General features: G+C 39.6%; 1 protein-coding gene across 1 annotated transcript in view; it reads right to left on the minus strand.

Annotated features, from left to right (window-relative positions):
• Positions 1–23,501, minus strand: part of JAM2 (junctional adhesion molecule 2) — a 63,023-nt gene that overhangs the window by 1,955 nt on the left and 37,567 nt on the right. The window contains exons 2-9 of the mRNA XM_084651080.1: positions 20,552–20,617; positions 15,694–15,807; positions 10,781–10,933; positions 8,799–9,004; positions 7,279–7,381; positions 4,774–4,881; positions 3,363–3,378; positions 2,042–2,081 (exon numbers count right to left, since the gene is read on the minus strand). Coding sequence (XP_084507206.1) covers positions 2,042–2,081; positions 3,363–3,378; positions 4,774–4,881; positions 7,279–7,381; positions 8,799–9,004; positions 10,781–10,933; positions 15,694–15,807; positions 20,552–20,617 — 806 coding nt within the window. The remainder of the gene's footprint in view (positions 1–2,041; positions 2,082–3,362; positions 3,379–4,773; positions 4,882–7,278; positions 7,382–8,798; positions 9,005–10,780; positions 10,934–15,693; positions 15,808–20,551; positions 20,618–23,501) is intronic.

The following is a 23,501-nucleotide window of genomic DNA, read 5'->3' on the forward strand; positions in this document are numbered from 1 at the left end:
GGCCACTGGAGCAAGGTTAAAGCAGAATATCCAGCCTCTTAGTGGGGTCACATAGTGCTGCAAGGGGAGCAGCCGGTAACTTGGGCTGATGTCTGACACATCTACTCTAGTTTTGGCACTATTGTGCAGGCACATTGAAGGGAACATAGTAACTGTGACTTGGGTTTGGGTGAGGAAGGGAAGTAAATGAACAAAGTTGATGGAGCAGGAAAGAGCTGAGACTGGGTGAATAGAAGGATGACTGGCGTGTGAGACGGGATGGGTAAATCAGGCGTGTGACTGAGTTTGTGGGAGAATTTGAATAATGTAGGTGGTGGGGTGCTGTGATTGCCTGCCGTATGAGAAACAGTTGTGAAGTGAAAGAGGTAGAGCAGAGCAATGTAAATGTAGGTGTGAGGAGATAGGAACGGCTTCTGCATGCATCTGTGGGGAAGGAAATTGCATATGCTGGTTGTTTATAGTAAAGGTGGACTAGGAAGTGTTTGCAGGTGCTGTTAAGTTTTCTTGACATATGTTGCAAAGCTGAGCTAATATTACAGATCCAATGTTTCTCTAAGCAAATCTAGCCATTGGGTCTTCTCTAGTGCAGGGGATCTCACTCATTTGTAGTGTGCACCACATTGATTGTCTTGGGGACATCCCTCTCTCTGACACACACATATAGTTGTGTAACATTGTGTGTCTAACTAGAAATTGCTTTACATAGAAAGTGATTTTATTTTATTTTTTTAAATAAACTTTTATTTAGCAGGTAGATATAAGGAGAAGATAGAGCTGCCAGCACCCTGTGACTAGCCAGCTGTCAATAGACCAGCAGCAAGTGCTCTGTGGAGCAGAGTTTGAGAACCTGTGCTCTAGTGCAGGGATTGGCAACCTTTGGCACATGGCCCGCCAGGATAATCCCCCTGGTGGGTCGGGCTGGTTTGTTTACCTGCTGCGTCCGCAGGTTCAGCTAATCGCGCCTCCTACTGGCCGCGGTTCACCGCTCCAGGCAATGGGGGCTGTGGGAAGTGGTGTGGGCCAAGGGATGTGCTGGCCGCCTCTTCCCGCAGCCCCCATTGGCCTGGAGCGGTGAACCGTGGCTGGTGGGAACTGCGATCGGCTGAAATGTGGACGCAGCAGGTAAACAAACCGGCTCGCCCTGCCAGGGAGTTTACCTTAGTGGGCCACGTGCCAAAGGTTGCTGATCCTTGCACTAGTGGTTTTTCAGTTCCTCTTCACTCCACTTGATGGCTAATGCCAGTAGCTTTATAATATATTCACACAGTACATGTTTAGTGTAGAAAAATCAAGTTATTCTTGGTCACATGGCAGAATTCCTTACATGGCTACATCACCTGCTGGCAGGCACTGCACACAGTAAGGAGCTTTCTGCCTTACCTTCCAGTGCTGCCAGACATGGTGTGGGGGAGAAGAGAGGCAATGCTTTAGTTCCACCTTTCTGATTTATTCTCTCTGCTTAAGGGTGGGGAGAAGGGATGGAAAAGGCCCCAAAGGGTCCCTTTCCCTTTCTTACCTCCCTGTAGCAAGAGGGAGAGAGTGTGAGAATGGTGAAACTGTGCTCGTAGATCTCAAACTTGAGCTGTGGAAGTCGATTGTTCCACACACAGGAAAAAACAAAGGGATCATTGGTCAAAGGATGATTTTGTAATTTCTGGGATTATTCTACCACAGTACACATGTAAAATATTTCTACCACAGTACACATGTAAAATATTTCAGTATGATATAGTAAGATAAGGCAAGGGAAAGATAGTTCCAATTCACATTCTCTGTAGAACATTAGACTTGACGCCATGTGTTTAATTAAAGCTGTAATTTTCCCTCACTTAATCCAAGTGTTTTCTTAGAAGCAAAACCCTGAACTGTTCTTCAGCCAAAAAGAACAAAGACTCACCTCTGTTCTTTCAAATATAGGAAATGTATTAATCTTTATTCATTTCAGGGCCAATGAATTGGACAGTCACAGGAAATGGAAACTTAATTGGCTCATGATGAGCAGCTCCCACAAATGCCCTAGCTGATTGCTGAATACACTCACCTTTTCACTTGGGGTATATTTATAGTCAGAACTCTTCTTCCTGTTTGTGAAATAAACAAAGAAGGCAGATTGTGTATAAATAAGCTTCTCCGAGAACTGAAGTACAAGCAGATAAAAATGAAACAAATTTGCCCACTTTAGACACCATCCTGGTTTCATCTTAGATTGAGTCTGTGGGGCTCACTGATTTTCAGGAGGTAAAGCAGTGTTTTGCAGTGTGCTATCTGAAAGGCATTCCTATCTGACTAAAGACAGATTACTTTATGAGAATATCTTGACCAAGTAAAGAAAGTTATCACCATTTCACAGCTCACAATTAACAAGATCTGTAGTGGATGTGTGAAAATACTATGTAATGGAAATAGCTCTTTCATAAAATGTCCTTCTCTCCAGTGGCACAGACAGCAACATTTTACATTGGGGCATGTCCATTGTCTTCTGTCCATTACAATATCTGTGACGATACCTTAGGGAGCTTCTAGACAACAAAATCCTTGCATCATGAGCCACTGCCAAACTAGCTTCCCTGGCTTGTTACTTTAAGGCTCCAAGATGTGATGCATATCTGGTTATGGCTCGTATAGTGATGATGTATATTATATTCATGACCATCATAAAACAAGTATCAGAAAGTATTTTTAAGAAGTACTTGGCGATATCTTCTTTTAGTAAATTACTTGCTTTTTCCTGCCATTGGCCTCATTTGAGAATGTGAGTTATTAACACTGAGCTTAGCTAGACAGAAGAAAGGCCAGCCTCCACTTTAAGGACTCAGTATTAGTCTCATATGTGAGCATGTATCTCAGCCTATCTTGTACAATCAGCTTGTATGTACTGTATGTACAGTTGCTGATTTCACAGAACTAACACACTTCCATTGCAAGACTGAGGTGATGACCAGTTTCCAAAATGATCTGCAGACAGAGATTTGGGTAAAATCTTCTACCTAGGTACTTTGCATTCACAACCAGGGAGTTGGCCAAGCAAGATTTATGTCTGTGGCTGAATTAGGGGTTTGAATGACAACCAAAAGGGGGAGGGGACACAGCCATCTGAAAATTTACCTCTGTTTGTTTAACAGAAGTATTGGTTGGTTCATTTATTAATAGTGGCTTGGTGTTAGTATGCAGCTTAGTAAGCATAGTGAGAAAATCCAGCCACCAAAGTAGTAGCCTAAAGAATATTTCAGAACAGGTTATCAAAAATAAGATACAAAACACCCCCATGTATAATAATGATGTGGAAAGCCCTGAACAAGAATCACATTTCTTACATCATCGAAGCACAAATTAAATTAACTACCCAAAAGTGATATACTTACTGAGAAGAGCTTTCTTCTGGAAAAGTAAAAGAAAAAACATATTTAGCACACAGTAATTTCTCTGGCTAATAAACATCCTGTGAAATATCTCCTGTGGATAACATTTAATTCTTGTCCTTCCTCATCCCTTTAATTTCTGACAGTAGCTGCTGAACTATGTTTTTCACTGGAGGATGAACAAGTGATGCCCTTGGCAGCAGTCTGTCTGGATAAGCCAGCAGGAAAACTGTCCAAGCCCCCTCTCCTCTGAAGTTATTAGTCTACTTCTGACAGTGTTCAGCTACCTGCTCTTGTGAAACTGCTCTCAAATCAATCTGCAGCACCTCGCTCCCCCCTACACTCCCAAAAAGCCGTGTCCCCTCTTTCAGACACATCCTGAGACATTCTCCTGCATCACTGCCTGTATTCACTGTATTAGACTCCATGGCCCCTATTGTAAATACCCTGGGGAAGTTGCCCAGCTATTATGAAATTTAATAAAAGCATCAGTTTTCCTGACATGTACTTTCATTATGGTCCATCAGATGGAGTCAGCAAGTCCATTTCCACCAGGATGCAAGTTTCAGTACTGCTTACATCTTAGATTAAAAAATGACTGTTTAAATTACTTCTTTTTACTGGAACAGACAGATTTTAGAAACCAAAACCACCAATTAATGTCCCTTTAACGTACACAGCACACACACATATTTGATATGTGTGCATATTATATGTACTTCATAACATACAGGTGTAATTTTGTTGCTCTTCTTTTATTTATTTGGTGCCCTGCTAAATGAGTAAACACGGCAGAATTCTGGCCAGAAATAAATTTATACCTAATGTCTTTCAAGGAGTTTTTGGTTTCTCACTAGCCCCGTTATGACACACTTTGGGGAAGGAATTTGTAACTTCTTTCATCTGCTAGACTTTGTACCCAAGTAGTTATTTATCCCGGGCTCTGTCTCCCCTGAGCTTAGAGTTCATTTACTTCAAGGTACCTGTCATTGACTGGGTGAGCTAGAAATTCTCTGACTCAGTTCATGAACATTTGTGGAAAATACAACTGTGGGCAAGAGAAAATGTTTAAACTTTTTTCTAATATTTTCAAAACTATCTTAACTGGAGCTTACTTGGACTCTCCGCATTTGCCTAAATTCCCTTTCAGCAGCAATTTATGACTAGACTGCCATTTCTATCTCATTTTCTTTTGTGACAAGTAAACTGGGTATGATCAAAAGGAGTAGGCAGAACAAATAACTATGGGCCAGATCCTACCCTTACTGAAGACAGATGCAATACTTCCATTGGCTTCAATAGTGCAGAATCAGACCCTACATGAAAAAGGAGTATACTCTACAGACAGTAGAAATATTTAGTCATAGCAAGTTTCCTGATGTCTATAAGGCAGGCAAGATTTAACTTAACTTACTTGAAAAGTAACCTTTTTTGTGTGCATAAAATACCCCAAGGCCACATAATGCCATTACCAGAGCCACAACTACTACAGCAGCTATGATTCCGCTTATATTAAGGTCATCTATAAATGAAAACAAAATTAATAGTGTTAAAAACCAAAAAGCAAAAACTTGCCATTGTAACAGTTTTCCCACTATTCCATTAAAATTCCAGAGAGCAGTGGCAATAATAACTACAGAATACAATATGTAAATGCCTGTGACATGTAAGTTGCTAGAAACCAGAAACGTTCTCAAAATATCTGTTCCATTCACTTCTACTACCCACCAAATAATACCCTCGTTAGCATAAAGCTTTTTAAACACACCTCAAAATTCTTAATATGACCCCAAAAGTCAAAAACTTGATAGAGACAAGGGGGTATTTTCTCATCTAGATGAGTGCCTAACCCCTGGTGTCATTCAAGTTACACACGTCAAATGGAGAATATACCCTGAAGCCTGTAAATGGAAACAGCTGTTCTAGAAGATTTGTTTTAAGTTAGTTTGATTAAAATAGTAGTAATGTAACAGCTGATGAAAATGTTGACACAGAATGATATTTGTGGAACCAAGAATTTTCACACTGTTGAATCATAAAGCATGAAACTTAACGGCTTCTGACGTGAATGAAAGTGAGGCTTTTTAAAAACTAAACCACCAAGGCCAAAGTATTCAAACTTGGGTGCCTAAAATTAGATTCCTTAATCCAGATTTGGGCACCTATGCAGAAGTGGCCTGATTTTTCTGTGGTGATGAGCAATCCCCATTCCCATTATAATCAATGAGAGCCTCAAGTGTGCACCTTCGGGGGAGAGATTAGGCCGCTTCTACTTAGATGCCCAAATATATATTTGGTTGCCTAACTACAAGCACACAGATTTGAAAACATTGTCTCCCCCAAAAACCCAAGCTTATTGTGTGTGTTAATAAATACCAGTTTCGGGCTTGGATTAATGTTTCCCCAGCAGAGGAATTCTGCCTTGATAGCATGTAGTTATTCAAATACAACATGAATGCATTAAAAGGCCGGATCCAAAGTCTTTCTATTGACTTCAGCAGGCTTTGAACCAGGTCTTGAGAGAGTAAGAAATATTAGAGCACTGTTTAAAACAGGGGTCTCCATGTCCCGGCCCGCGGGCCATCTGCGGCCCGAGAACCTCCCCACCGTGACCCATGGAGGAGAGACGCAGGCAGACACGCTGCCGGCAATGTCTGCTGCAGGCACCGCCCCCCAGGCAGAGTCAGCCAAGGAGGCAGCTTCATTAGTTGCTGGGAAGAGTCAGCCCTGGAGGCAGTGTCACTTTTTTCCGACAATGAATACAAACCAGTCAAAATACCGAACACAACTCTCTGACACACCCCTTGCTGCAATCCTGAAGGTTTCAACCGCTCAGTCACTGAGGCCAAACATCAACAAACTGACACAACTGAAGTGTTGCCAGCTGTCTGGCAAACACTAAAAACTCTCTGGCAGGCGAAGAATTGTATAAAGTTGCATGACCGTTTTATTATTTCTAAGAAATACAATATAAACGTTTTCTTTTCTGAACACCATCTTCAGTGACATTATTGGCCCGCTGGGAAGATTTGAGGACTGGCACTGGCCCTAAGGTAAATTGAGTCTGAGACCCCTGGTTTAAAAGGTCACTGCCACGGTATTTTGTAGAATCCATCCATTAGAAGCATTTTCCCCTTCACTGTTGATTAAAACCTTTCAGAAGCTTGAAATATTCCTTACCAACTTCTCTCCATCACTTGTGCATGCACTGCTGTGGGATTTTGCAGAGCTACTCAAGAGTGCTGGGCTGCGAGAATATTTTTTTTTTCTTTAGGGAAAAAATCATGGATGGACTTCTTTACAAAACAAATTCTACATCTAACAAGTTACATGGATGTTGCAAACAGATAAGGAGCAGAAAGCAAAACAAACATTAGGCCTATCAACCTTGACAGTGTCCCTTTAACCAGATATAAATGTCACATTTATTACTGTTTTTCCGATAAGAAAATGAAGATCAGAAATAGTTTTCTGACTTGCTGCATTAAAGCCTCACATAAAAATGTCTCAGGGAAAATATCTGTGAAACAAGACTTGCAGCTCGTACTTTACAGCCTCCACAAAAACATTCTGAAATATTAATATCTTATGTACATACTATTGTTCAGTGGAGTTTAATGCATAGTAATCTTCTGAAAGCAGGACATTTGATCATTTTAAAACAGTCTGAGCTAACCAACCTTTTGTAAGATACAGTAATCTCTACTGCTTCTTTTTAGAAGAGGAGTGATTTAAGCAGCCAAAATGTCTACATAAATAGCATTCGTAACAAACATCATGTAATTGCATTTGACTCCAGCATTCTGGGGGAGGAATAAGACAGTATAATTTGAACCTAGTCTTAGCTTCTCACATGTGTCATGCAATAAAGTCATTTTCATCTACAGATTTTTTTGCCTTATTTGCTTTTCACACTTACCAACTTGCATTCGCTTCACAGAGCATTTTTGAGGAAGTCCAATTCCATTAGAGGCTTCACAGTAATACTCTCCAGTGTCCTTCTTTGAAACGGTGTTAAATAGCTGTTAAATTTTAAAAAGTCACCAATAAAGCTGAGTGAAATTTAGAATTTCCATCCCATGGAAATCCTGACATTTTTGTTTTTGTCCCAAATTTGGATGAAAAGTTGAAATTTAACAAAACAAATTCAAAAAAATTCAGAAACATTTTGTTTCAACATTTTATCAAAACAAAACATTTAAACATTTCTGAAATTGAAATTTCATTTTGTTTAATTGAATTTGATTCAAAATTAAATATTTTATTTTGATTTTCCTGGTGGAAAATTGAATTTTTTAAGCAAACTCAAAATTTCCCTGTGGAAAATTTCAATTTTGTGGAAACTGCATTTCTGTTGGAAAATCATTCAGACAGAAATTTCCCAACCAGCTCCAGTTATGAAATACTATCACCATGTGATTTAAAGTTAGGAGGTTGGGAGAAGAGGGACACTATATTGATACCAGTTAGACAATTAGTTCTTTAAACTATGGGTTATTTTTTCTTTTTTGAAGTATGATGAAACAGATGACTATTTCACATAAACAACAAGAAAGGGAGAGGTGGGGACTTTCCAAAACTCATCAAACTCAGTGGGTGACTTTTCATTGACTTCAGTGGGCTTTGAAATTAGGCTCGTTCTCTGAGAGCCACAACTATGCATCAAGGCCAAGATTTTCAGAAGTGACTAGTGATGCTAGTTTGTGGTGCTCAGTCTGACACACCTTAAAGGGGTGGGATTTTCAGAGTATGCTGATCATTCACCTTCTGAAAATCAGACTCCTCTAAGGTATCTGACTTTGATCATCCATAAAGGCGAGGGCCCAAAATTAGAAAGTCCTGGATTAAAATTTATCATTAATAATAACTGAAAAGCATCCATGGAAGCCTCTTGAAAGAGATATGTAGTTCTGGAAAAGACGCCTATGCTGATATGGGGCCTGCTTCCTGCTCAGTCTTTACTGGTGCAGGATTGGGCCCTATAAGTATATCTGGAAAGTTACTTTTACATTTCCTAAACATCTGTTTCTCCAATATTGCCCTCTGTGCTTGGGAACAACTACTCATGGAAGTCTGTAAAGATGTCTACTTTATCCTCTTTTAAAATGCCTCCTTAAAAAAACTTATCTGTACTGCGATGCCTGATCTGGCACTGATTACGCATGTGGCAAGCTGTAACTTCTGTTTATTTTGCAAAACTCTGCTAAATTATTTTACCTCATCCTTTCACTCTACTCCCACCCAATTTGTGTATTTCATCCACCTGTTGTATCCTGTCTGATATGTAGACTGTGAGCAATGTGGGACATGGATTTTTTGTTTGTTTGTTTCTCATCTGCACAATGCCTAGCACAATGGTCATAGTGTAACATGAATAACAGATTTAATCTTCTTTCAGACACAAAAGTCAAAAGAAAGAGTTGGACAAGATGATCTTACCAATGTTCCAGTCTTTTTATTCATGGTATAAGAAATGTTTCCTATTTTAGCACTGCCTGTTCCTGTATTTTCCAGTAAAGCAACACCATTCCTATACCACTTGTACTCAGAAGCAGGAGACCCTTCATTTTCTTTACAACTCAGTTGCACTACTGTTCCACTCATCGCTGAGCTGGGCACTTCACACGATGGAGCTGCCGAGGCCACTGAATAATGAAAACATATTTGTCATTTGGCAGTTTAAGTGTTTTAAATTAACATTCGCATTTCTATTTCAACATTTGCTTAGGCATCAAAGACAATCCAAAGAACCCCACCATGTATTAACTAACAGGATAGACTGGTGGGGCATGGCCAAGAAAGGGATCACCAGGAGGTGACCAGTGGGTCACACTCCACTAAACGAGAACACAGAAAAATCCCTGGGTTGCTAGGAACCTGGAAAGGGAAGGAGCACCTTGCTCCCAGCCCCTTCAACCTGCTGTTGCATCTCCCTTGCTCTGCCCCTCTCACGACCATCCAATCCAAGATCATCTTCTCAACCGCCCTCCCCTCCTCCATCCTGCCAGCACAGCACTTAGTTCCATGGACTCAAGAGAATGTGGAATCAGGCAAAACTTTCCATGGATTTTTTTTATTTTTTGTTGAAATATTTTGTTCTTGTTGTTTTCACTTATTTGAAACAATTTCCCACCCATTTTTTGAGAATCTTCCCCTCAATTCCCTCCTCCCCCATTTTTTCCCCTGAACTAGTGAAAGGGCAGGGGGGTGGGAAGGAAAATAAAATAAAATAATTACTTTTGGTTTCAAAAAAGTTTCAACTGACAGATTTTCACAGAAAAAAAATTTCATATAGTTTGAGAAGTAATTTTTGGTGGAAACACTTTTTCATTAAAATTTTTTGAACAGCTCTAGTCAGTATGATATTTCAGCCATTTGGTTAGTCACCACTAAAGGCCAAGAATCACTGAACTGTGGCTTTTTATTTTTAAATGAACAAAATACCCACTCTGCTTTGTGTTCTGTATTGATATGCCGATAAGGAATCTATTTGTCAAAAAACAGTCCCTGAATCTTTTTTGTTGTCTGCACTGTTACAGACATACTTGCGGACAGGTATTTGGAGATAAATAACCAAAAGTAATTTAAACTGGTGTGATCATACTGTGTTATTTTGATAAATAAAATATGCAGAATTTTGCAGAATTTCCAAATTTTGTGCGCAGAATATTTTTTTTTTGAAGAATTTTTAATTTTTTGGCACAGAATTCCCCTAGGAGTAGTATATAACGGAAACTACTTCAAGCCAGTTCCAGCACCTATGAATACAGGGCTTATGAAGAACTTCATCCAGTCTTTGTACTGGCAGTTGCTGAAAAAGATCCAGTGAAGCCTTTTCCACATACAGGTGCCTCAGTCCAGATAACATTTCTGCCAGCCCAGACATGGATCTCTCCGGAAGAGAGGCTGGTATTTCTGTGTGCAGTTTTGTAAAGTGGACAAGGAGAAGACCTCTGAGTTTTACTTGTAACCTAATCAGAATTTGGAACTAGCACTGGCCTCTTCACAGTTGTGTGTTTTGGATTTATTTCTATCAACAGAGTGATTATCAATGCACTTTAAGCTGTCATAGTTGCTTTGGTGTTGGGAAATTCAATGGGGCCTAAGAGAGTTAGGCCAACTCTCTTAGGCCCATTTGAAAATCCCAGCCTTAATATACAGGCCAAACTTTCAGAAAAGATTGTGAGGGTAGATTTGTTCCCTATTATTAATTATTCGTTAGAGCTAGTCAAAAGAAGGTAAATGCAGTTTGTAAAAACATTAAAGAGAACTCAGAAAAGAATGTACACTTTGTCATTTGGCAAACAATGTTATGAACAAAAGAGATTGCATGAGAAAAAATATCCATACTGAATTCCCCCTACCACCTTGCCCTTAGGATTGACCTCAACAAAAACCCAGAGTCAAAGTTAGGTTTCTACCCAACACTGTGAGAGTAATAATAGTCTCTGCCAGATTTTGTCCCCGTGCAGTCGGCGCACTAACTTCACAACGGTATCTCGCAGAATCTTTTCTGGTCACATTTCTAATTCGTATGCTTGAATCTATCATCTCTGCTCGGCCTTTCAGATCACCTTTAAAAGAGAATATGACAGTTAGACTATGCAACTCAAGCCTGTTATAAAAATAAAATATCACTGTGCATCGTTGGCTCGTCTTGAAACCACACCATGCATCTAGTCATCGATCATTGCTCACTTCTTTAATCTTGATAATCTTTGTGCCTCATTTTCCACTGAATGGCGATATATATGAGCACTTTTCTTCAAAGATACTATCACTTCCACTCTACAAATAAGTTTAGAGAAACAAGGCGATACCTTAAGCCCAAACTTTACACCCTTTGTTCACAAACCAAAGGCATCACTTATGAAACACAGCCAGTTTCCAACAGCCTAGAGAGTTGGAATCCCAAGACCCATCTTGAATTTGGCAGCACATGCGTTTCCCCCATGCTCTTGGGTGGCTTGATGAAATCTGCATCGTCTAAGAAACTTAAAAGTGCCATTTATTATGGATAGAGAATGTTGGCCCAAAGCTCTCTAGTTAAGCTTTCAAAAATCCAGACTCCATTACAGTCCTGTTATCACATACCTTTCACCTTGTGGGCTGATTTTTTTCTATACTTGGTATCTGGTCAAAGGTGATTTTTTTTTTTTAAGTTGGAACAAAATTCTTTCAGACATTTGAGTTATGGGAGTGTGTGTGTTATGAGGGCAAAACTAACTTCCCATTGAAAAGAGAAAAAAAATAGCTACAGCTTTTTGAACAAAGCTACAATAAAAATAACTGATGTTTACAATTTGAACCTTGTGATTGTCAGTTTTCATTGAGCATTAATGTATTTTGCTTGGCTTGAAAAAAAAGTTTAGCAATAATATGGCCTTTTGCAAACTGTACAGAGCACACAGGGTAGAAAATTTTGTTCAGGCTACAGCTACGTATGAAAATATAGATGTACTTGCTGCTTTAAGGAACTTACAAGCTCTACTGCCAGAGCTTTTCAGTTCTGTAAATTTATAGCATGAGCATCTTATAATCTCAACCTGTCAAGCTTGTTATCTCCACAAATGGCAAACATGCAGAATCTGGAATGTACGAGTCTATTAGCAAGGCCAGTACAGTTTGCAAGCTCTGAAAATCAAATAGCTTTGGCTTTTTTACTTCCCGCCCCATCCTCCTTTTTTCCGCCATTTAGTTAAAAACTCTGAAATAAAGAAACCCCATTAAAAAAAAATCACAAAAAGTCAATAAAACTTAAGAATCCAACAGCAACATTCACTTGACTGCATTGCACAAATTTCCTATTTCCTCTTCCCGCTTCTTGTCTGATTGGATGTCAAACTATGATGTGGCGTGTATCTCACACAGGCTCCAAAAGGGTGTAAGACGTCAATTAACATATTAGGCTGCACCTGGAGGGAGAGCCAAGTGTAACTGAGGATGAAGCCCAGCTGGGGAGTGGCTGGAAGAGGACTATAACCCGAAAAGGCTGAGAGCAGAAGGGGCTGCAGGGAAGCATCAGCCTGACCTCATTTAATATTATTTTAAATTATCTTCCAAAGCAAACAAGTGCTGGGGTAGGTACAGATCAGCGTGCTCTATGGATGAGAAGCAGGCACAATGAAGTGGAAGAAAAGAGAATCAACCAAGTTCTATGAGAGACTTCAGACTGGGAAAGGCATGGGGTTTCAAGTTCTCCATTGCTAAAACCAAAGAACTAATCTTTACAAAAAGGAAAGCTACAAAAGAATGTAAATTGTATACGTATGGAGAAAAAATAAATATAATTCAAAGGAAAAAATTCCTAGGGATAATATTTGATACTAAATTACTTTGGAAAGATCAAATAGACTGTTTAAGATGAATATAAAGGAAGGATCAACCTGTGTAAAAATACTGCTGGGACAAACTGGGGGACAGATAAGAAAACTCTGCTGATGATTTTCAGAGCCTTAATCAGACCAATTATCCACTATGGCTGCCAAGATTTTGGGTCAGCATCAAAATCAGAACTAAAAAATAAAATAAAATTAGATTTAATGCAAGCACAGGCACTAGAAGTAGCATATGGTGTATTTATTACAACATCCATGTGTGAGATACAGATAGCTGCTAGTGAAATTCTAGCTACACCACAAATGAAGCTCCTGGGCCTAATTTTCTGGGCCAAAGTTTATGGGAATTGCAATGGTGAAAGTATTGAATACATATATGAGGTTTGTTAGGAATTCAACAGGTGGACCAAAGCACACCATGTTAGAACTACACATGCTGTTTGAGTTAAAATGTGGATGCAGCAGTTGGAAGACAGGGAAATGCTAACCGAAGTCAAAACTTTTAGTCATGGGAAAATTAGGTATGAATGGAAGGCCACATGTCCAAATATAGATTTAGACTTATTTTATGAACTTAAGGGTAAAAGGGGATAATGGGTATAAAAAATGAAGTACATAGATGAAAAGTGAGTTGTTTTTGTCAAATATATACAGAGCAATCCATAACAAATGGGGAGGGGAGGGAAAGGAAGAGTAGGAATGGCATATTGTATACCAAAATTAGGGATCAGTACATCTAAAAGATTAGCTGATTTTGTAGCTGTCATGACAGCCAAACTAATGGCAATTATGCTAATGGTCATTTTTTCAGACTCAGTATCAGGCTTTATGACAACAAAAAGGGTGTCTCTGTGTGTAGAAGTGATTTAATAGATGAATTTATATTTCTAATAACACAATTAACCCAGATGGGATTACATGTAGCATTAGCCTAGATGGCAGCACATAACAGGATAACAGGGAACAAAACAACGGACAAAACAGCTAAAAGTGCTGCAAGAAATGAAAGAATTTGATATAGAAATACCCTTAAGTACACAGGAATTGTAAAGCCTAGTACAGAAAAATTTAAAAAAGGAATGGCAAAAAAACTGGATGAAAAAAAGAGGAAGAAGATTTTTTGAATTGTGCCCTAGAGTTGAGGATAGTGACATACTTCAGGTCCCGGACAGCAAAAATGAAGTGCTTTTGTTTAGAGTACTAACCAGCCATTGTGGTTTAAACAAAAATCTTTTTTGAATAAATGAACAAGCACAAAGATGGACTATGTGTGCACTGTAAAGTAGAAGAAACAATTGATCACCTTTTATGAGTATGTAAGGGCTTAGATAAAGAGAAAGTTTTACGAGAAATTTAAATGACATAAAGTAACAAAAATTACAGTAGTTTATTTAGTAAAAATATCAAGAAAATGGGGTAATATTCGAAAGGTGTTATGTTATCTGAAAGAAACAGGACAGAACAAGAGAATACAAACCACTAGGTGTTTAGGAATTATAGCGGATGGTGGCTATAGACTATCCAGTCAAGTGTATTCTGCCACAAAGGAATAAAAAAAAAAAAAAAAAAAGAAGGGGGGCTGCAGGTAGAGTCTGCAGTCACTCTCTGGGACTAGAGAAAGTAGCAAAACCCAGGAGAAAGGTGATAGGGAGTTCTCTCTGTCTGGGACAGTCTGGGGAAGGCAGACTGAAGAAGACTGAAGACTGGGAGAGAACAGGGACGGAATTAATTCTGTGGTGACCCTGGAAAGAGGACAAGGCATAGAAAGTTAGTCCTAAGGGATCGATGGTCCAACAGAGAAAGGTCTGGGAGAACCCAGGGAGAAGCCAGAGGCTTAAGAGGAGAGGCTGTGTTAGGTACAGGCTGCACAGGAGCAGCACATGGGGCTCAGAGGTGGGAAATGGCTCAGAGAAACTGCAGTGCATCCAAAGGAGCAGACCTAACTGCTTAATACAGGGTCCCTGGACTGGGCTGGCAGAAGGGTGTACAAGCCTGAGGTAAGGACTATTGAGCACGGGGGGGCTGAAGACTGAGTCTAAAGGAGAGGCTGAGGAATAGCCCAAGAAGGGTTAGAAAGAACTTTTGTGTCAAGATGTGTATGAACTTTTAGTTGTATTTTTGTTACCCTGAAAGGGTAGGGGGGTCTTAAATCATGACTTGGCTGGAGGGCTGAGTTCCAGGAAGAGGCAGACCATTGGAGGACCAGAGTGACTATTGGCAGAGAGTGTCAGATGGGCGGAGAGCTGCTACCCCACATTTGGCTCAAGGAGGCGCTCTTGCGGTGAAACACGCCACCCCTCCCCCTCACAGTAACTTAATACTCTTTCTGCTGTAAAAATCTATCCTGTTATACATACAGCATATGCAGCACAACTGAATAAAGGTGGCTGTGGGAATGTTGACATTTGCTTGACTTGAATCTTTGTGAACATGACTATACAAACCCAATGTTGCATTAACACAATCTTTGCATTTTTTGTATATGGTTCCACAGAGATTCACTCAAAATGTAAAGCTGAAATAAGTCATTTTAAGAAAGAACACTTATTCTTATGTTCTAGTCCTAAAAAGAATGGGGGTGTATTTAAAATACGCTGTTACACTGTATATATTACCATGACATTTATGTTCAAGTCTCCAGTTTCATTTTAAAGAATCTTTCAGAAGCTTGTTCTGAGGATCATAAAGTTTTCAATAAGGACAGATAATTTTATTTAAATGCACTCAGGTTATGGAAGGATTCAGGGAACCTGCAATGCCATTTTTGAAGTCTAAATGGAACAGTACAAAAGACTCATCTACATCTCCAAGTTAAAATGTTTAATACCGTCAAGGATATAGTAGCTATTGGCATGGAAAGCCATTCAAGAATATGCTCATCAAAACCCAATTCTGGGAAGTCCTTTTGTCATTGTTATTCTCTTCAGAAAAGAAAGCAAGCTCCATTTTAGCAATTTCATTTTAATCCGTCAGTCTATAAGTTTGCAGCTTCTTACCTACTAAGTCACCTTTGTAGTACACAAATGAGACATCACGGGTTGTGAGTTTCTTCCATTCTACTCTTGGAATAATACCCTTTCCAGCTGAGTACTTACAGCTAAGCATAGCCTCTAGGGAAAAGAAAACAGATGATCAGTGTTTTAGCTCCGTGCTTGGTATAATTACAAGTACTGATCATAATATTCTTTCTATTAAAGGGCTTCAGCATTCAGTGACAGTCAAATCCTGCTCTCAAAATTGACTTCATTGTATTTACTCCAAATATAAAACAAGTGTAATGGAGAACAGAATTTAGAGAGAGAATTTAAAGCCGGTATAGCTTTAAGAGAACCGTTAGAAGTTATACAGGCAAAAGCACATTTTTGGCGGTAGAAAGTGTGTTTCTACTAGGTGGGTTTGCTGGTACAGCTGTATTGGCATACCTTTTCTAGTACAGATTGGCCTAAGGAGGAAAAGAACGCTAGTATTATTATGAAAAATCTTTGACTACCTCCAATCTCTCTATAGTATATATGGAAAGCCTTGATCTTTATTTTCTTTTTCAAGTGGAAGGGGTAAAACAGATGGCTTAGGAGGTTGGCAATGCAATATAGAGCCTTTCATATACAGGTCACATTAATAGGGACTTTTATAAGACTTTTATACCTTTGATAGGGTGTATCCAATTTCCAGCGGACAAGTGTCCACATCTCAAAAGCACACACAACAGCCTGCTTTAATTTGCACTCATTCCCAATCTCAGCCAGGGAAACTGAGGATTGAGTAAATGATGGAGACATTCACCCCTACTGTTTGTCCTTCCAGACCAGAGCTGAGGCTTCAGAGCTACAATGCTACCAGTTTGGCATTTTTCATGAGCAATAAGACAACACAAAATGAGACAAGACATTAAAGAAGCCACCCAATTATAAGGAAAAATACAGTGACAGGAGGGCAGCCTGTTCCAAAGAAAAATACACAATGCTTTACAAAATGTGTGTTCTGTACTTAGCTGAGGAAGTCAGAAGTTCCTGACTGGAGGTGGAATGGGATAGGCGGTGGCCTTCCTGTACTTTAAGATTTATTGAAGTTTCCTTTCCCTTTTATTTTTGTTTTGTTACCTTTCTAACAATGAAAAACATTAGTCAATTCCTGCCTGTGCTCTGGGTCTTTCACTGCTGGCCCTTGCGATTGCTGGCTGAGCCTATGAGCTCCAAACTTTATTTGCGTCTAACTAAAGTGAAGGTAGCTGAGTTTCAGTGTTGCAAGCCTATATAAGTCACCTACACTTTAGGGATGAGACTTGCATTGTCTCTCTCTCTCTCCTGCCCAGATTCTTTCATTTCAGAGCCGGAAGAGGGAAGGAGAAAATACAGAGGGGCAATGTTGAGGTCACTGACTCTTGCCTGTGAGGTGGCAGAGAACAGAGGAAGCCCAGTGCTTAGCTCACATGATGTAAGCACTTCCTCCTCCTCTGCTCCTGCTTGGTTGGGAAGGGTTATACGGAGGGGAGAAAGTGTGGTGCAGGTCTCCTCAACCTTAGCTCCCTAGCTTCACTGCATTCAGCAACAGGGGAGGAGAGTCACCAGGAAGAGAGGCGCTGTTCTATAGCGTGAGGAGAGGGGAGACTAAATGGAGTGGGAGGCAGTGAGGAGAAAGACTGGACAGAGTGGGAGGAGAGGGACAGGCAGAATTGAGGAGACAGAATCAGAGGTGGAGAAGTAGGAGAATTCTATTTAAGGTATTTTTAAGGAGAGGCTGAACTAAGTACACAGAACTTTAGGGAAGAGAAAGAAAAGGCAATTGGTGGGAAGGTGAGAGAATTGGAGGACAAAAATGAATGGTTGAGGGGAAAACAACATTGGGTAAGCACAAAGAAGACTGAATGGAAAACTAATTGACTTACTAGTATGCAACTTATTAAATGAAGGAAAAGTCACTAAAATTGTTTTGGCAGTGTTTGACTGTTAAGTGGAAGGTAGGAAAATCCATTCACCTACATTTAGAAATGGTAATTAAATTTAAATTACCAAGAGAAACTTATTTCAAATTTGGTAATACACGACTGATGTAGAGTTAGATTTGGAAATTAATTTCTTCATATTCCTTATTCTAAGCCACAAACATTTGGGCATTTTCTGAGTTTAATATCCATTGCTTTCCACCTCCATGACTTTATTAATACAACACAAATACAAAGCCCTATGCTCATAGTGATCAAACACTGAAGAGGAGCTTGGAGCTGAGCCTCTGCACAGGTTTTGCCATGCATTTAAATCTTGCAGGTGGAAGGATCTTACGAAATTCACAGTTAGTATTATAGATGCCAGCACAGTAGCACTGCATAATCTTCCAGAGTAGCTCCTTTCCACAGGATGCAGCTTGATACACTTCTCAGTTTCCATTATATTCTGGCACTGATGCTGCTAAGGGAAATGCTGCTGGGTAGCAGTACAGCAGAGAGGATGCCAAATTGTGTTTCTTTGGCTCTCCATAGTAAGCACAAGATAAAACTACACAAACGAAGTCTGGAGAGCAGAGAGGAAAGAGATAGAGATATAGGAATTAGAGGGAATGTGCTAAGAGATGGGATACAGACACAACCCAGGGACAGAGCAGGTGGAAAATAGACACAAAGGACAGGAAAAGAGAATAGTAGGTTGAAAACAGTAAGAAGCAAAAAGAGGCAATATAAGAGTTACCAGCCACTGGAGCAACTCATCAGCTGTGAACAATGGTGAGGGAATAGTGTGCCTATGCCCAGTGTGCATACATCTTTACCCCACTGAACTGATGCCATAGCTTCCTTCCTGACCTGGTCCTCTGGGGTGCCGTTCAAATCAGCTGCACATAGTAGACAGCTGAACGGGCTCTAGCGTTCCTCCTTTGCTGTTAGGTAAGAGAATGGGTGTGATGAGATTGTCTATGCTAAGTATTTACAAACAAGTCCTCCTCCAGCATGTGCACTGCAGCAAAGAAGAGTAGGGGGTGAGCCATACAATGAGACAAAAATCAGCCAAGCCTTCATAAAAAAGTCCCAATAGCTAGGGTAGCCAACTGTTCCCATTCTCTCATCCTTTCTGAGCTCTGAAATCTTATTTAATATTTTTCTGTGTTCATTTTTTAAGAAGTAACATTACTGCTTGTGAGAGGTGCCAGACTGTGAACCTTGGAGATCAAAGTCCTTTTCATCTACAGAATGAGTCTGCAGAGACAGTGGAAATACAAGCTTTCCCCACCAATATATTTCAACCCTGCCTCAGAGGGACCACCTCTGACTTTATGGCAGTTCCATCAGTATGCTTATTTATTTGCCTACACCCATGTCAGCCCCTTCCAGAAAAATACAAAATACAGCTACTAGGATCACCTTCTTAACTGGCCAATCTGTACACATCACCAGTCCCTTTGAGTGCTTCACTGTGCCTCCCTCCTCACTAAATTCACATTTCTTGTCACCACCTTCCAGTCCCTATAGAATGCTGCTTTTCCCTATTACCAATCTTGTCTCTCCCTCCCCCTGCCACTCCTTTGCTCCCTCCACTCTGTCAAATGATGCTGGTCTTGTTTTCCTGTTCTTCTGATTCTCCCCCAGCTGTCTGTATGCTTTCTGCCATGTGACTCCCTACACATGGATCACCTTTCCCAGCTACTACACCAGACCATTGCCCTCTTATTTAAGTCCCTCAAGAAGATCCAATTCTGCCATGAATCCTACGTGAAACCTGCAAACAAGGAATCGGTAGGCAGAAGGGCAGCTGGGATAGTTTATGCAACAAATAAAAAAAAACAAAATAAACTCAACACATGGAATTAAGACCAACATAAACCCCAAACACATGGAACTACATACCAATATAAGTGTCACTCACTAACCTGACCCTGCTGGAATTTTTTTTTTTTTGTTTTAAAAGACCTAGGAAATTACAAAGCCAAACCAAACTATGGTAAAAGAACATTATTTAGGTTGCAAAGTCAAGCACTCAAATGTTAGGAAATGACACAAGTAAGGTGCCTTAATTCGGCCCCCCTTTATGCGTATAAATTACATGACATCATTTTTTTCCAAAGGACCCATGACTCATTCAGTGCACAGAAAGGACATGCTCTGGGAATGAATCAATGATGTTTAGTGAAGGAGGCTATTGTCTGTAGGACTCCTGCCTCATTTGTAGCAGATGTTGGAAGTTTTATCATGGATGATGCAGGGGACTGCAGGAACAGAAGGGAAGGTCTCATGGTTAATACAGCTGAATGCTGCCCAGGAGAACTGGATTCTATCCCTGCCTCTGCCACAGTTTGTGTGATGTTGGGCTAGTCACTTAAGCCAAACTTTTCACAGATGGTCACCAATTGCATGTTCCTCATTTTCTGGGTGCTGGACTCGACACCCTGGGGACTCATTTGCAGAAGTGCTGAGCACCAACAATTACAAGTCAATAGAGGTTGCACTTTGAACGTATAAAGTTCTATATAATACTAAGTATTCTGAAAAAATCAGGTCCTATATGTCTCAGTCTGGGCCCCTAAAATTAGTGGATACTTTTGACCCTACTCTCTCTGTGCCTCAGTTCCCAGTCTATAAAATGTGGATAATAACAACCTCTAACGTCACCGGGGTGTTGAGAGAATAAATTAAATTAGTGTTTGAAGCATTCAGATACTATAGTGATAGTATGTGATCACGTAATTAAGCACTATATCATAACGCATACACACAATGGGGCTGAATTACGTTTGCACATGCAACCTTAATTCTGGCATTTCCTCACTTTTGAGTGCTTGACTTTGCAACCTTAATAATGTTCTTTAAACAGTTGCTTGTGTTATATATATTTATATATAAATACAGTGATGCCCATGCACATACTGTACCCTGAAACTCCTTTGCTGTAACATGCTGATTGTCCGTTTTGACAGAGATTCCATATGCTTTATGATCTGCAAGAGGGAAAAACAAAAACAAACCAATTCAGACAATGGATATTTCCACTGCACACTTGCTTCAGCCAATTTTAGAGGACAGCGCTCCCAGGTTTAGTTATAAACCTCCATATACTACATGGGGCTCTTTGGTGAGAGGACATGATTGGGATTTGGGAGACCTGGGCGCTATTCCTGGCTTAGCTACCAGCCAACTGGGTGACCTTGGGTAAGTCACTAACTCTCTGTGCTGTAGTTTCCCCATCTGTAAAATGGGGATAATGAAACTGACCTCATTCGTAAACAGTTGAGAGAGCTACTGATGAGAAGTGTGACAGAAAAGCTGGGTATTATTATATAACCAGGGCAAGAATAAGTTTTTAAACATGCATGTGCACATTTTCCTTCAAAATCTGCCATTTTCAATAGGGCACAGGTGGAGAACTTGCGTTAATCTTCAGATGTTTTCCCCCTGCTGTAATCACAGCTGCCCCTGTACCACACACTTCTAGTGATGGATTATACCTGTTAGTGCATGGGTTTTAAAAGTTACCTGAATAAGGGCTCTCATCTTTTCCCTCCCCACATCTCAACAGTGAGCATCTCCATTTTCTCAGACATTCCCGTTCTTCTTGGACCTCTTCTATTCTCTGTCCAACTTCAGTAAGTCAGCCACTAAGGCCGGTCTTGCAAATTAGATCAACCTAGCTTTGTTGCTCAGGCCTGTGAAAAATTTCACCTTCTGGGTGACAGAGTTAGGTTGACCTAAATGGTGGTCACTTTTGACAATGAGTCTTTTGAAAACTTTACTCATGTTTTTCTACTCCATTGACAGTGGCCGAAAAACATTATTACCACCTTTGCTTGAAATATAAGTTTTGTATCTAGTAGGACTCTGTGAACAAGTTTATAGTACTTAGATAGCAAATGATGGCCAAGGAAACCTCAGGTATGGATTCACCACTGTGCTAACTAGACTCCACTTGAATTAGACTATATTAAAGTACTGAAGTAGTGAACACAGTTCCCTCCCAAACAAAGAGCACTTGGATTATCATTTTTCTTAAGATCAAGGAAACATTAACTGTCTTTAAACATCAACCACCAACATCTTACAATATTATTTCATTAGTCACAAGCATATTATTTTTTTCTGGGTAACTATTACTCCAGCTAGAGGTACTGAGCCTCTCTCTTTGTTTTCTCCCTTAAACCTTTTAAAGCTTTCCTTCATGCTTATTCCATTTTTTCCTTAGTTCCTTTTATGTGTCTGTTGATCCCTGCTACCCATTTAAATTTTTAATATAATTTGTAGTTTTACTTCCACTGAATCATATCTTTTTTCCTCATTTAATTAAAGTTAATATTTCTGGGATGGGGAAGAACACAAAGTGGGGGATATCTCCAAACATATCTGTGTTTTCCCAGCTATTTTTCTGTTACTGTTATTATAATTTCTGTTCACAAACATTACATGTTTTCCCTTGAAATAATCTCCCGCTTTGCATTTCTAGAGAGGAAAAACGACAAACAACAGTATTTTATTCAGACCCTTTGGCTCTGGTTAATGTTTGTTTTTAGTTGGTGAGCAAAGATCTTTAGGAACCATAGATGTGTTCCAAATGATTGGGTAGAGTGTTTATAAAATGTAAAAAGAAAAGGAGGAGTTGTGGCACCTTAGAGACTAACAAATGTATTTGAGCATAAGCTTTCGTGAGCTACAGCTCACTTCGTCGGATAAAGTGAGCTGTAGCTCATGAAAGCTTATGCTCAAATAAATTTGTTAGTCTCTAAGGTGCTACAAGTACTCCTTTTCTTTTTGCGAATACAGACTAACACGGCTGCTACTCTGAAACCTATAAAATGTAACTAGAAAGAACATTATTTCCAATACAGTCATCAACTCAAATGCATGTGATTCACAGCCATGTTAAATACATTTTCCTAGAGACTTGAAAATAAGAAGTTTTTTTCAAAGGGGGAATAAAAAAAGTCTATTTCTTCCCCCTTTCCAGTTCTCATAAATAGTATCTAGGTTTTTAAAATTATACTAAGAAATGTAATTAGAACCATAATAAGAAAGACTACATTTTATGTCTTCAGCTGTTAGAATATGGTACTTTTCTTGATTCACACTGTGGACAATGTCATGATATCAATTGCATTTTACAGAGTGAACTCTTATCAGGAAACTGCTTTTGCAGGAGAACTGTATATTCTCCCTAATACGCTGAGGGAGTTAGACAATTAAAAAGTGCAGGAAGATGTGGGCGAGCAATACATTATGATCAGCACATATGACACAATCTCCTTTCTTCTGTGAAAGCTCTTTTGTACACATCCAACAGGAATTTAAGTAAGAGAATGATGGCACAGAGATATGGCTGGTTAACAACAAGAAGCCACTTAAGGATTTTGATCAATCAGCCAAACAAAAAGACATCTCTAAAATTATGATAGCCACTCCCTAAATAGTCACTTGAGGAATAAGGTGTCGTTGGCAGCTACTCAAAATTCAAAATGTTGATAATTTTGGACCCTTTATCCTACATCTAAAGAAGAGTAATGGAAAGATACTACATAGCAGGATAACTGGCTCTTGTCAACTAATTTCTCCCACCATATGTTTTTATATATATATTTGGAAAACAGTTTTCACGTTGCAGCAATCTGAACTTCATTTGTTTACAACCAATTCCACAAAGGTCACACATTTGCCATTAGAAATACTCTACTGCAACAGGAAATTTCTTTAGGTAATTTGAATGCTAAAGTAAAACACATTAGGTACTATCGTACCGCATTTCCTTTGATTTGATTGCAGGAAACTAGATGGGAATAAAGTCAAAACATTGTTGTGGATACAAAAGAAAACAGTCATATGACATTTGTTTTGTTAAGT

Source organism: Lepidochelys olivacea, assembly GCF_965140295.1.
Source record: "Lepidochelys olivacea isolate rLepOli2 genome assembly, chromosome: 1".
NCBI classification, from domain to species: domain Eukaryota; kingdom Metazoa; phylum Chordata; order Testudines; family Cheloniidae; genus Lepidochelys; species Lepidochelys olivacea.